This window comes from Aquarana catesbeiana, linkage group LG02, assembly GCF_042186555.1.
Source record: "Aquarana catesbeiana isolate 2022-GZ linkage group LG02, ASM4218655v1, whole genome shotgun sequence".
NCBI lineage: Eukaryota > Metazoa > Chordata > Amphibia > Anura > Ranidae > Aquarana > Aquarana catesbeiana.
In genome coordinates, this window is record NC_133325.1 from 391,879,384 (window position 1) to 391,895,145 (window position 15,762).

Genomic DNA, 15,762 nt, shown 5'->3' on the forward strand with positions numbered 1-15,762 from the left:
AGAATTTAAAACTCTTAATATATGCAATTTATACAGTTAATTTTTATCGCTTAAACTATTTCTCCCATTATGGATGTGAATGGGGCCTCATGTCTTAGATTTGCCTAAGGCCTCACAAAGCCTAAAGTCGCCTTTGCCTGTAAAATCCCTTTGGTTAAAATTGATTAATGACTCTTTACCTTTATACAAACTCATGTTTGAGGCTCGAAAAAGAACCAAAACCTTTAAAAAAATATGGGGCAGATGATTGGCTAGCCCTCTAACCCTTACCCCAGGGTAGATACACTGTTGTGTACTGTCCCTAATTGCGCTGTGCACCTCACTATGTTAACCCACCCTGGTTGCCTCATAAAACTGGAGAATTGTATGTTGGTAATTTCTTGTAATCTTGCAGTTAATAATCACAAGAGACATGTAAGTTGAAATCTGTTTATTTGAATGTTCAAGTGTATTACTTGCAGATGCACTACTATGAATAACCAAAGTCTTTCTTTTGTATGTTGGTTTATAAAACTTAATAAAAATATCTTAAAAAAGAAAAAAAAACCTCACCCATCCCTCCATGTCTCCATGCTTTGTTTTGCTTTATTTTACCCCCTAGCATTTCTGGCCATAGCCATCTTGAGTAAGGGCAGATGAGTTACTTCCTGGAATCCTTTAGCTCAGGCATGCAAAAAAAATTAAAACAAGTAAATATATTGTACTTTCCTATCTATTTACTAAGGCTAGCAGTGTCACGAAACGTCCCACACTCTGCTTGAGTGCTTTCGTCATATACCGCTTCCTCCAGTCTGAATATAGACATCAGATATTCCAACCACTGACAACCAAGAACTAGGCAGTACTCGTTTTGGCTGCTGAACATGAACTGTTTATTGAAACACGGGTACACAGAGGTAACACTCGGGACAATCTGCACTCCCTTTGCATTCCGGGCAGGGTAGACTGTCCAATCAGCAGGGAGAGCTAATGGAGGAATTCCCCCCTCCCTCCTCACAGCAAATACACATACACATCTCATAATACTTTTCTTCCAAGGCAGACAGACACAATAGAACAATGGAATACAGCCACACCCCAAACGACCCAACAGAGAGCACACCATAGTATGAGACAATATAATATATATATATATATATATATATATATATATATATATATATATATATATATATATAAACACAACATTCCAGTGTGGTTGTACAGTGAGTAAGGTTAGTACAGATCAGAGTGGGGTTCTCGGTCACCCTGTGCCCCTAATAGACACAGGGTTACTTAGACATAGGAGGTGCATGGGGAGCTGAAACAAGGGTTTCCCAACCTTTCCAAGGGATTCTGGGTTCCACGGCCCCCCCGCCCAAAGTGACTCCCGTCACATCTCTCCCCTTTTGGCAGGGGACTAACACAGGAGGAGACCCCAGACGGGTTGACTCTGAAGTTAGTCAGTAGTACCAGTCCCCCAATGCTCATATCCACACAGTACCCCAAATAAATTGTCCCAAACAGAGCATTACTCACCCAGCCAACCTCTGCCTCTCTCAGAGGACATACCCACCGCTGGGGAGAAGTGTGAACTGGCCCTTCTCCCTGGAGTCCTTTCACCTGCTCGAAAGAAGACAGGGTGGCTGGGCTCACTTCATCATGATGTTGGGGATCTGGGCTGACTGCCCAGCATCCCTGGAGTATACAGGTGGATGCTGCATCTTTTGTTAGTTGAGGGCAGTGGCCAGAAGCACTCTGCTCTGTTGCCAGCTCTTCTGCTGGGTTGGGGGCATCATTCTGGGGTGCTGTCTGCTGCTGGGAAGGGGAGCCGGCTGCTCCATCTCCCTTACCCTCATCTGACTGCTGGGACGACATGTTTCTGGTACTATCTCCCAGGTGCACTGATCTTTGCTGGAGAGGAAAGATCATTTACTCCACCCTGGCCAACTGTTGGCAAGGGAGGACGAACATCTCCTCTTCCTTCTCCCCTGGATCTTAATCTCCTGCTGGGAAGTGACCATCTCCTTCTCACCCTGGGCCTCCGGAACTGCCACAGGTGTGGGGCAGAGGTCTTGTCCAGTTGTCAGCGCTTCAGCTGGAGAAGTTTTTGGTAACGTCACAGATGCTGCTGGCAGGAAATCCCATGTCTCCGTCAGTGTTGTGGGAGAAAGGCTGACTGCCTCTTCTCTCAGGAAGGCTAAATCTGTTGTTGGTGCTGGGCAGAGCTCAGTGATGTTTGGCTCCGATGCCAGCTCCTCTGCTGAAGGCTCACCAGGTTGTTCTTCCTCAGCGGAAAAGTCTATTAAATCTCCAGTCTCTGGAACTGGCGTCTGGGGATAGAGGTTCACCATCTCCTGTCCGTAGAATGAAGAGGTTACTGGTGCACAGAGGTTAGCAGGGCTCTGCCTTGTTGTCAGCACTTTAGCTTTGGGGACGGCCATTTCCAAAGTTTCCGCTGCCGATTCTGGGGCATGCTGCTGAACGTGTTCTAGCAGTTTCCTGTATGCCCTTTCCAGATGCTGTTCTTTCCTTAGCAAATAGTCTGGATCAGGTTTAAGCTCTGAGAACCCTGCAAGACCAAGCATAGCCTCTCTATATTCTTGCAGGTCCTCAAGGGTAGGTTCCCCTTCATCGCCAAACACAAAACGATCTGTAAGGCTCTCCCACAGCAATCCAGGGCCGCCAAAGTCATATCCCTCTGGAGAGCATTCTGTTGTCGCCCCTAAATATTCCTGCTCTGCATGCCATTGCAGAGCCCGATAATGATTGTCCAGCTCTATCTCCTGCTGGACCACCCTGTCCAACTCAGTCACCCATTGCTCCTGGGGCTGCTCTCCCAGGAATGCCATCTGCAAAGCCCGCTGGTCATTGGCCTATTGCTCTGGGGTTGGAAAGCACTTGCCCTGTTGCATTCCAGGGACCTGCAGGGCTCCATTTCAGAGTTCTCCCCAAATCTGCTGCCTGAGCTTCAGGTATTCATCCGCAATCCTGGAATATGCTGAAAGGATGATCTGCAGCAGCCCCGGGAACTCTGATGCCAGATCCATATCTCCGCTGGGGTGACCGAAGTCTGCTATCCTGATCTTGGATCCCGGTGGAGGTTTCGATGTTCCAGACTTCAGGAAGTGTCCTACTGCTTGCCACCAATGTCACGAAACGTCCCACACTCCGCTTGAGTGCTTTCTTCATATACCGCTTCCTCCAGTCTGAATATAGATATCAAATATTCCAACTACTGACAACCAAGAACTAGGCAGTACTCGTTTCGGCTGCTGTACATGAACTGTTTATTAAAAACACAGGTACAAAGAGGTAACACTTGGGACAATCCCCTCCCTTTGCATTCAGGGAGAGGTAGACTGTCCAATCAGCAGGGAGAGCTGTTGGAGGAATCCCCCCTCCCTCCTCACAGCAAATACATATACACATCCCATAATACTTTTCTCCCAAGGCACACAGACACAATAGAACAATGGACTACAGCCACACCCCAAATAACCCAACAGAGAGCACAACATAGTATGAGACAATATACAATATATATATACAACAAATATATACAACATTCCAGTGTGGTTGTACAGTGAGTCTGATTAGTACAGATCAGACTGGGGTTCTCAGTCACCCTGTGTCCCTAATAGACACAGGGTAACTTAGACATAGGAGGTGCATGGGGCCTCATTCCTCCAGATCTGTCTCTCATTAATATAGTAGGTGTGTTACTGACCAGATCAGGTGAAAAGAGAGGGGAAAAAGCCGAAGAAAAGAAAACTGATGCAGCCACCACATCTATTGATTGGTAATCTGCAATATAATTTGTTTTTGGTTTTGGGCTTAAGCACTTAGCAGTTATAAAAAGTAGAAAAGAAGAAGCCTTAGTGCATTAGAGCCATAAATTCAGAGGGGTTTTGGTCTTTAAGCTCTATCTGTGCTATAAACCTGTTCTGAATGCACAGTCAACACATGGGAAAAAGGATGTTTGCATTGCATTATACATTATCCCAAAATAAATAGAAAAAAAACCCTTATTTTTGGATTTGAAATGAACGTAAGACATGTAAATAATGGACCTTCTGCTTTAGGAACCTAGGACATAATACAATTTCACATTTATGTCATTTTCAGAGGTAAATACTTAATCTGATTAGCACTTATTTATATATATATATATATATATATATATATATATATATATATATATATATATACACACAACATTCCAGTGTGGTTGTGCAGCGAGTCCAATTAGTACAGATCAGACTGGGGTTCTTGGTCACTGAGTCTCACACTCAAGAAATAACCTTTCACCACACACTCTCTAAACACTGCTGAATCAACAGCACTACTCAGAGATAGAGAATGATGATTAGAGTAGGGACCACAGTGAAAGGGCCCACATTCCTATATGTTGACACCCAGTAGGAGAGTCTCACACGTGAGAAACAGCCCAGCTCTTTCATACAACTCTTAAAGGAGAAGTACAGCCAAAGCTCTTTTTTTTTTAAGCTTCATGCATTTTTTATCTGCACATTTTGTTGCCTTTGTGGCTTTGTTGTGCGTGTTTTTTACATGAAAAATACATGTCTTTTTTACCATGGTTGGGGTGCCATTACCAACTAATGGCACTGCAAGTGTGACTTGCAGCTGCAGTGGAATGATATAGTGTGAATGAGCTTTAGCCATCGACAAGAATAAATATGCATCTCTAACCTTTTTTTTTCTGATAAGAGACACTGGGGCACTCCGGAGCCTTTTCTAATCTGATATATCCCTGTCAGAAGGTCAAGCAATGTAGCCAAATTAATATTAGTCTATGTGACATTATATATATTTGATCTGACCACTTGGCCACTTGCATTAACTGTAGACACATATGTGAAATATGTGCATGTATTATTTTCATTAGTAAATACTAATATTTATTATTGCAGAGTTTCCAGTAATTCTTAATGGCTTCAGGAATACCTTGAATTTTTCCAAGGAGACAGTGGAAGCATTAATGGAGGTAACACCATATTTTGAAGAGCCATATAACCAAAATGCTTCCAGTGAAACTTTCACCAATGAAGTCTCAATTGAAAAATGCAAGATGTTTGTGGGTTGCTTTGAACTGTTAAATGAAACCTATTTACCGCAGTATGGGGACATATCAAGCCCTGAATTTCAGGCAACTGCTCAGCGTATAAAGACTTTGGTAGGTTGGAACTTTTCACTAATGTGTAATTTGGTGGACTAACACGAACAGATATACCAATGCATATGTATATTTTTTTTAATCAGAAAAAAGTTTTTTTATTTTGTTTGTTCATTGTGTCAAATACATATCATACAGGATATTACAGAATATAATAAAAAAAGCGGTTAGTGACACATGTTATTTAGTCAAACTTTGTATCATACAGTCCAAATATGTGTCAGAACTTACAGGTAATGTGCAATGATACATTAGAAAAAGCACAATGAATAAAAAGAAGAAACCTATTTAGAGCAGCTTCCAGGGCACCCAGTAGACATATCGTAGGGTTTCGTGGAATGATGAAAGTGTAGACCTGAGAAATTGTGTCAAGCACTTCCTTCCAAAAGCGGAAGAGCACTTCCAGAGCATGTGCAAAAGGTCACCATTGTCCCTCTGACATTTTGGACATAGGAGTACCTGTATGTCACGTACTTCCCATTTGTGGAGACGTGCCGGGGTTCTGTATGCCTGATATAACAAATAAAGATGGGACAGTTTTTGAGAGGCAGATAGTGAGACCAGGGGGGCGGAGGCGAGGCAAAGATTCCACATCTCCCCATCCATGGCTCCCACATCCTCCTCCCATTTGCATCTACAAGGTAGACTGTCGAGGTCTTGGATTGTGTTGAGAAGCATGTTGTAACATCTAGAGATCATACCTTTCTTTTAACTTTCCATTAGGATCCCTTGTATCAGAGGGTGGTCTATCAATCTAAGCCTTGTTTGTCTTGACTGCGTCTGTAGTGCGTGTCGCAGCTGCAAATACTTATAGAAATTAGTGTGTGGTATATTACATTCTGATTGTAGCTCCATGAATGATTTAAGGATAGTCCCATTATATAATTGTGCAATGTATCTTATACCCGCACTTTCCCAGTTCCCAAAGCCTCTAAGTTTGTACAGCTCTTTAAAGTTCAGGTTTCGCCACAAGGGAGTATGGGACGTATCCCCAACAGCCTTTTAATATAGGACCATAGTGTTTTTAAAAGCAGTATAGTTGGAGCCCCAGGATCTAAAAGGGGATAGCCCGCCTCCAGGCATGTCAGAGCCATCGTGTCATCGTCAGCTGTGACATGGAGGAGCTTGCGGATCGGATCTGACGTATCCGTTAATCCCCAGCCTCCCAGCTGTTGTAGCTGTGAAGCAAGGGAATAGGCTCTAGAGTGAGGCGCCGCTAGTTCCCCTTCATCTTTATTATATTGCAACGTCGATAAGCTCATTCTTGCTGTTTTTTTTTTTACGCCATAGTAGTTCCCTAAACTCGGAGTCAATCCTATCAAACCAGCGCTGAGGAATCCAGACCAGGGAGTTATTAAAAATGTACAGTAATTGCAGTGCCCACACCATTTTTATAAGATTAATTCTCCCTACTACGCATAAAGGCAGCTTACACCAGGCATTAGATTTATCACGAAATTTAGCAAGCAGGGGAAGTAAATTAAGGGATAAGTATTGAAAAACATCCAGAGATATTTGGATACCTAAATAGCGAAAGAAGGACACTCCCTGTACCATTGCTGCGCACTCCGGCAAGGGGGTTGTAATGGGGTCTATTGGCATTAGCACCGATTTGTTCCAATTAATGGAAAAGCCAGATAGTGCACCGAAGGCCTTGATGAGAGTCATCACAGCACTCAGTGAGTTCTGTGTGACACCTAGATAGAGCAAAGTGTCATCAGCATATAATGACACTACATCAGAACCCATAGCACGCTGAAATCCCACTATGTTACTGTCACCCCTTATTCATGATGCGAGAGGTTCCAGGGCCAGGGCAAACAGCAGGGGTGACAATGGGTACCCCTGTCTGGTTCCCCCGGAACAATGGAAAGGGTTCTGATAGTTCCCCATTTACCCTAATCCGGATTGAGCATACAACAGTTTAACCCAGCTAATAAAGTTGGTACCCAGGCCTAAATGGTCAAGCACTTTCCACAGGTAAGGCCACTCGACACTGTCGAAGGCCTTAGCTGTGTCCAATGAGAAGATCGCCCTATTTCCTGTATTGTTGACAGGGATCTGTAAGTTTAGAAAGAGTCTCCTGATATTTTGAGCCATGGACCTAGTGGGTATGAACCCTGACTGGTCTCTGTGTATAAGATTATGTATCACTTGTGCCAATCTAGTGGCCAACACCCTGGCCAATAGCTTGACATCAGTCGTGAAGAGAGAAATGGACCTGTAGGAGTCTGGTAATGTAGCTTCCTTGCCTGGTTTCAAAAGTAGAATAATGATAGCCTCGTTCATAGAATTGAGCAGTGTTTCCTCCTTCAGGGCCTCATTGTATACCTTCAGTAGTGTGGGTAATAATGTGCCGCATATCTTTTGTAGACCTCGGATGGAAGGCCATCAGCCCCCGGGGATTTGTTATTATGAGTTTGTACTATTGCCGTGGCTAATTCTTCCTCCGTTAGTGGGGCATTAAGTAAGGCTGAGTCCGGGGCCGACAAATGAGGTAATGTACACTTTTCTAAAAAGCCCTCTATTTCCCTTTCTGTAGGTAGCACTTTAGATGAGTAGATATCCATATAAAATGTTCTGAAGATTTATATTACTGTGGCAGTTTACGTTTGAGTGACACCCTGTGCATCACGTATGGCCAAAACTGTAGAGATGGAGCTCTGCGCACGCGCTAGAATAGCCAGCATGTGCCCAGTAGACTCCCCCCGCTTCAAAATGTGTTTGTTGCAGAAAAAAACTTTTGTTTTTGGCCAACTGCAATGCAAGTTGTCTGGACATAGATTATGCTCCTAACCAAACTCTTTTTGTGTCCTCCGTAGGATTAGCAATATATTTATCCTCAGAATCTTTAAGTGTCTTGTAAACCTCGGTCTCCCATGCTTTTGTATTCATTTTGATCTGATTAATTGTGGTAATAAATTGCCATCTCATATATGCCTTGGCTGCATCCCATACCACATTTAAATAAGCTGAATGGATGTTGTCCTGAATAAAGAATTTTAATCGTTCTCTTATGGGGTCTGGTTCAGGAAACAGTGAAAGCCAGAAGGGGTTAAGTTTCCAGCATTTACGTTTGGCCGCATTGGGCAGTGATATCGATAACCATAGTGAGGAATGGTCAGATATATGTCTATCGTTGTACCCTGAGTCTACCAGCAATGGGATTATGAGACTGTTTCCCAGACCTAAATCTATCCTTGATAAGCTCCCATAGGAGGCTGAACAGCATGAGTAATATTTCGGCTAAGGATGTCCCAATCTCCATAAATCTGTCAATCCAAATTCCTCAAATAGGCCAGCGAAGGGTGTTTGTCCCCCTTTACTCAGGGGTAGGTTAGGTAGAATGGGTAATTTATCCAATTGATGATTCATATAGTTATTTTTTTTTTTTCAAATATGATTTTATTAATTTTTTTCAGGAATGAATTGCATATATATACTATAACAGTGTTTATAGAATGGGAGATCATAGTCTAAAATAATAAGCATATATTACAAAAGAAACTTAACATATATTAAATGTATACATACAAAAACTCAAAAATCGAAGTATCCCCTTATCTCACTGCTACAGTAATCTAAGTTCCTGCTTCTTATCACCTTATGTGACAAAGCGCCTCTGCTTCATTCCCTATACTTTAACTTAAAAAACAAATCTAAATAGAGGACAAGAGGAGATATAACATAGCATAAAGAGAGAGCTACCCTCTTCTGAATTAATAAACAAATTCCAAGAGGTCCATGTCTTTTTATATATCTCCTGTCTATCAGTTGCTGTCAATATCAGGTCCTCCATCTTTCTAATGTCTTCCACCTTCCTCAGCCATAATGCTGTGGTCGGTGGATTCTGCTGTTTCCACATCAAAAGTATACAGGATTTAGCAAATGGCATAGGACAGATTTTTTATATGTTTTCGTTGGTATAGTGGTAATATGTAATAAAAAAAACGCCGGGTCATTCAGGATTTAAAAATTAGTAAATTTCTGGGCAATCGTTTGAACCATTGTCCAGTAAGAAGTCAACTTAGGGCACGTCCAAAATATATGCAGAATCGTCCCTTTATCTGTACCGCATCGCCAACAATGCTCTGACGCATCTGGAAAGATAGCATGAAGTCGACTTGGTGTCATATACCATCTTGTAAATATCTTATAATTGGTTTCCTGTATTTTGGTACAGATTGAAGATCTATAGGAAAGCTCAATCGTATTTTGAATTTGTAAATCAATAAATGTGTAATGCAAATCTGTACACCATTTTAACACACAGGCCAGTTTTGGTTGCTCCCTAGGGGAGTTAAGTAACTTATACATCTCCGAGAGGACGTGAGACAATGGTTCTGTTCCCAAGCAATGCTCCTCAAATTTAGTCAGTTGTCTAGTATATGCCTGCGGGTCTGGTATAGTCTAAAGAAAATAATATAATTGAGCTGCATTCCAGAATGCAAGTTGGTAGGGGCCCCTGGGGTCAGTCAGCTCTTCCATATTAGGCCATCTATCTCCCGTCACAAACTGTGATGCAATAGTTTGCTCAGTCTCCCTTAGAGTCAAAAATTGCATGGTTGAAAGGCCTGGTATAAATTTGGGGTTCCCAATTATCGGGGTCAATGGAGATGTTGTTGTTGTTTGTTCCGCGTATATAATAGCGTGTAGGCATTGTTTCAAAGTGTTCCCTATCAAGGGATGAGATTTTAGATCTGGCGGCACAAAATCCCAGCACCACAGTGCCCTCCTCAAAGTTATTGGGGATTGGCACTGTTCTACTTGCACCCACAACTTCAGTTCACTATGGCGTTGCCAATCAATTACTCTACCAAGTTGAACTGCTTGATCATATCTCCTGACATCTGGCAACGCCAAGCCACCATATTGTTTTGGTAAGGTTAATAAGGTGCGTGAAAGACGTTTCTTACTCACCCAAACAAACCTTGTAAACAATGCCTGCACCTGCTTAAAATAAGAAATCGGTATCTGTATCGGTAGGGCCTGAAATAAGTATAAAAATTTTGGCAGAATGCACATCTTTATTAAATTACACCTAGCGATCCAAGAATGTAAATTAGCGTGCCACTTATCTAATAGCAGTCTGGACTCTGTAAGTAATGGTGGAAAATTAAGCTCATAAGTACGGATTAAATCTGCTGGCATTTTTGTGCCTAAATAAATCAGGGCAAGTATAGTCCACTTAAAGTGGAAGCCTCCTCTGACTTGTATAAAAGTTCGTGCTGGCAGTGCAACCCCCAACACCTCTGATTTAGAAAAATTGATTTTCAAGTTTGATAAGGCACCATATAAATCAAATTGTTTAAGGAGATTTGGTAAGGATACTGCTGGATTCGTTAAAGAAAATAATAGGTCATCGGCATAAGCCGAGACCTTATGTTGTGTATTACCCACTGTCACTCCTTGTATATCCTGATTTAGCCTGATCATGGAAAGAAAAGGCTACAAGGTAAGGGCATATAAAAGAGGGGACAGTGGGCATCCCTGCCTGGTACCATTCCTAATTATAAAAGACTCTGAGAGCACCCCATTCACCTTAACCTGTGCGGTCAGATTTAAATATATCTTGGCTATGCGGTTCATCATCACTTCCCCAAGTCCAATATGTCTGAGTACGGAGAGCATAAATGGCCAACTTACTCGGTCAAATGCTTTCTCAGCATCTGTATTTAAAAACTCCTCTGGAATAAGCTGAGTGGGTGGAGTGGAATTGGGTACAGTATACTTGAGGGTTAAAGCTAGGTGTAGGGTCTGGTGGAAAGTGAGTCTCTTGTAAGCACACTATGTTAGCCCCCATGGATTTGAGGTGCCTGAGGATTGCCAGTGCTTTCACAGGTTTGCTAAGTCCTCTCTCATTCCAGGACACTATTTTCATTTTATTCTCCATTTGGGGTGGTAAAGAACAAAAACGTGGTCTTGCAAGACCTGATAGAGTGCTGTATTAGCACCCTTCATCTTGGCATCATAAAGTGCGTGTGGGATGTACCTGCCAAGAAAGTTACCTGTATCACTTGTGGCTGATTTGACATTATCCGTGGGTATGGAAGTCCATGGCTGGAGGCCTGGTGGGCCAGATTGTGAGCAAAGGTTGGAACATGTGCTTGAAGAAAAAATAAACAAATATGTCAATGGCATGTTAAAGAGTGGAGCCAACAGGGCTGAAGTGCGTTTTTCCCCCTAGTGTACTTTCCGGGGGGGGGAGGGGGGGGGGGTATGCAATGGAAACACCCGCAGAAGAACAAGACTCTGGATGGTGGTTGGGGTTTCACTACTGCAGGGTGCATAGTGCAAACCATGCAATGGAAAATTCAAAGTTCACCTGGACTAGAAGAAGCGGTTGGTAGACAGGAAGGGATGAGGGAGGGGATGGTTCCAACCCTCCACCTCCTTCCAAGGCTCTCATGTAGCAGGATTAAGGACCCTCATGCTGGAGTTGGGTGTTGCAGTCTAGCAGCTTTAAGTGTTCTGTCCTCACGTTTCAGCCACTGTGCAGCTGCAGTAGGTCGATTAAAGAAATTAACTTCTCCCAGTGCGATAACTCTAAGGCGTGCATAGTATAGCATTGCATATTGCAGGTTATATTCTCTGAGCCTTTTTTTAACATCAATAAATTTTCCACGCTGTTTTTGCAGCTCTGCAGAAAAGTCTGGAAATAGGGACACTTTTGAATTATCGATCGCCATGTTCCCACTCATGGTTCTGGCCTTAGATAGGATTGCATCCCTGTCTTTGTAATTTAACAACTTAAACAGGAAGGTGTGGGGATGATTACCTGGTGGTAAAGGGCGTGAGGGCACCCTGTGTGCCCTTTCAACGGCAAACAATGGGGAGAAAGCGTCTTTGCCAAATGTGGAAATGAGCCATTGCTCTATAAAAGCTACGGGGTTTTCACCCTTCGCCTCTCAGGAATGCCCAGGGCGCGTACATTATTGCGCCTCATGCGATTTTCGAAATCATCTAAACGTGCAGCGTGTTGTTCAGTGAGGTGGAAGTTAAAGTTTAAGTCCCTTTGCATAGGAGCCATGTCATCCTCCACTGTGCTCGTTCTGCCTTCTAAAGCAGATGTCCTCTCCCTCAGTTTTTGCATATCATGGCGCACATAGGAGATCTCTGCCTTCACCCCTTTAATCTCATCAGAGAGTGCTGTAATGGATAGATTGCACGATGTAACAGCCCAGAAAATGTCCCTGAGAGTGGGTTCTGGCTCCACTATGTTAGGGGGGAGGATGCTTGTGGCCCAGTAAAAATGTCTCTAGGAGTACTGACTGTGTTCCATTCAGGTGAAAATCCTCCTGCATACTCCAAAGGGTTGGTGTCAACCGCTTCCGAATGGCCCCCAGATTGGAGGAGCACTGCGGGCCGGCGCCATCTTGGCATGTATCATCCACAGCTCCTTTTCCTTCTTTGAGCCTCCTAGACATCACAGCAGAAGCCGAGGGGGATCGATCGTGCGGCGCTATTCTCAGGGTACTGGTACTGTGTTTTGCGGGTCCGGTTCGGTCCGATAATGTGTTCCACAGGATCAATGCACGGATATTCGGCGGAGAGGGAGACAAACACATCCTTCTACATCCGCTGCTTAGCCACGCCCCTAATGCATATATATTTAAATGTCCAGTCGACACCAAAGTGATATTGTAGCTATAGGTGAAGGCTGAGGCAGACCCAGGTTTCTTATGTGTTTTTAACCACTTGAGCCCCGGACCAGTATGCTGCCTAAGGACCAGAGGTCTTTTTCCAATTTGGCTTTAACTGCTAATTGCGCGGTCATGCAATGCTGTACCCAAACGAAATTTGCGTCCTTTTCTTCCCACAAATAGAGCTTTCTTTTGATGGTATTTGATCACCTCTGCAGTTTTTATTTTTTGCGCTATAAATGGAAAAAGACCGAAAATTTTGAAAAAAAATGATATTTTCTACTTTTTGTTATTAAAAAAATCCAATAAACTAAATTTTAGTCATACATTTAGGCCAAAATGTATTCGGCCACATGTCTTTGGTAAAAAAAATGTCAATAAGCATATATTTATTGGTTTGCGCAAAAGTTATAGCGTCTACAAACTAGGGTACATTTTCTGTAATTTACACAGCTTTTAGTTTATGACTGCCTATGTCATTTCTTGAGGTGCTAAAATGGCAGGGCAGTACAAAAAAAAGGAAATTGCTGAGAGGCATGTTGAACCCATTGAATATTTATTTTTTTTGTCCCAAGTGATTGAATAATGACAAAAAAAAAAAAAAAAAATATTTACAAAAAGTTGTCACTAAATGATATATTGCTCACACAGGCCATGGGCCTATGTGGAATTGCACCCCAAAATACATTCAGCTGCTTCTCCTGAGTATGGGGATACCACATGTGTGGGACTTTTTGGGAGCTTAGCCGCGTACGGGGCCCCGAAAACCAAGCACCGCCTTCAGGATTTCTAAGGGTGTAAATTTTTGATTTCACTCTTTACTGCCTATCACAGTTTCGGAGGCCATGGAATGCCCAGGTGGCACAAAACCCCCCCAAATGACCCCATTTTGGAAAGTAGACACCCCAAGCTATTTGCTGAGAGGCATATTGAGTCCATGGAATATTTTATATTTTGACACAAGTTGCGGGAAAGTGACACTTTTTTTTTTTTTTTTTTTTTTTTTGCACAAAGTTGTCACTAAATGATATATTGCTCACACAGGCCATGGGCATATGTGGAATTACACCCCAAAATACATTTAGCTGCTTCTCCTGAGTATGGGGATACCACATGTGTGGGACTTTTTGGGAGCCTAGCCGTGTACGGGGCCCCGAAAACCAAGCACCGTCTTCAGGATTTCTAAGGGTGAAAATTTTTGATTTCACTCTTCACTGCCTATCACAGTTTCGGAGGCCATGAAATGCCCAGGTGGCACAAAACCCCCCCAAATGACCCCATTTTGGAAAGTAGACACCCCAAGCTATTTGCTGAGAGGCATGGTGAGTATTTTGCAGCTCTCATTTGTTTTTGAAAATGAAGAAAGACAAGAAAAAACTTTTTTTTTTTTCTTTTTTCAATTTGCAAAACTTTGTGACAAAAAGTGAGGTCTGCAAAATACTCACTATACCTCTCAGCAAATAGCTTTGGGTGTCTACTTTCCAAAATGGGGTCATTTGGGGGGGTTTTGTGCCACCTGGGCTTTCCATGGCCTCCGAAACTGTGATAGGCAGTGAAGAGTAAAATCAAAAATTCACGCCCTTAGAAAGCCTGAAGGCGGTGCTTGGTTTTCGGGGTCCCATACGCGGCTAGGCTCCCAAAAAGTCTCACACATGTGGTATCCCCGTACTCAGGAGAAGCAGCAGAATGTATTTTGGGGTGTAATTTCACATATTCCCATGGCATGTTTGAGCAATATATCATTTAGTGACAACTTTGTGCAAAAAAAAAAAAATTTGTCTCTTTCCCGCAACTTGTGTCGCAATATAAAATATTCCATGGACTCGACATGCCTCTCAGCAAATAGCTTGGGGTGTCTACTTTCCAAAATGGGGTCATTTGGGGGGGTTTTGAACTGTCCTGGCATTTTATGCACAACATTTAGAAGCTTATGTCACACATCACCAACTCTTCTAACCACTTAAAGACAAAGCCCTTTCTGACACTCATTGTTTACATGAAAAAGTTATTTTTTTTTGCAAAAAAATTACTTTGAACCCCCAAACATTATATATTTTTTTAAAGCAAATGCCCTACAGATTAAAATGGTGGGTGTTTCATTTTTTTTTTTTCACACAGTATTTGCGCAGCGATTTTTCAAACGCATTTTTTGGGGAAAAAACACACTTTTTTAAATTTTAATGCACTAAAACACACTATATTGCCCAAATGTTTGATGAAATAAAAAAGATGATCTTAGGCCGAGTACATGGATACCAAACATGACATGCTTTAAAATTGCGCACAAACGTGCAGTGGCAACGAAATAAATACATTTTTAAAAGCCTTTAAAAGCCTTTACAGGTTACCACTTTAGATTTACAGAGGAGGTCTACTGCAAAAATTACTGCCCTCGATCTGACCTTCGCGGCGATACCTCACATGCATGGTGCAATTGCTGTTTACGTTTGACGACAGACCGCCGCTTTTGTTCGCCTTAGCACGAGAGCAGGGGCAACAGGGGTGCTTTTTTTTTTTTTTTCTTTATTATTTTTTTGCTTTTTTATCTTATTTTTAAACTGTTCCTTTCATTTTTTTTTTTAATCATTTTTATTGTTATCTCGGGGAACGTAAATATCCCCTATGATAGCAATAGGTAGTGACAGGTACTCTTTTTTTAAAAAATTGGGGTCTATTAGACCCTAGATCTCTCCTCTGCCCTCAAAGCATCTGATGACACCAAGATCGGTGTGATAAAATGCTTCCCCAATTTCCCAATGGCGCTATTTACATCCGGCGAAATCTAAGTCATAAAATGCTCGTAGCTTCCGGTTTCTTAGGCCATAGAGATGTTTGGAGCCACTCTGGTCTCTGATCAGCTCTATGGTCAGCTGGCTGAATCACCGGCTGCATTCTCAGGTTCCCTGTTGAGACAGGAGAGCCAGAGAAAAACACGGAAGACGG

The 15,762-nt window shown here is 42.5% G+C and overlaps 1 protein-coding gene across 1 annotated transcript in view; it reads left to right on the forward strand.

The window, feature by feature from the left end:
• Nucleotides 1-15,762, forward strand: part of LOC141128122 (transmembrane protease serine 11D-like) — a 152,973-nt gene that overhangs the window by 90,894 nt on the left and 46,317 nt on the right. Inside the window, exon 5 of the mRNA XM_073615214.1 lies at nucleotides 4,914-5,176. Within this exon, the coding sequence (XP_073471315.1) occupies nucleotides 4,914-5,176 (263 nt within the window). The remainder of the gene's footprint in view (nucleotides 1-4,913; nucleotides 5,177-15,762) is intronic.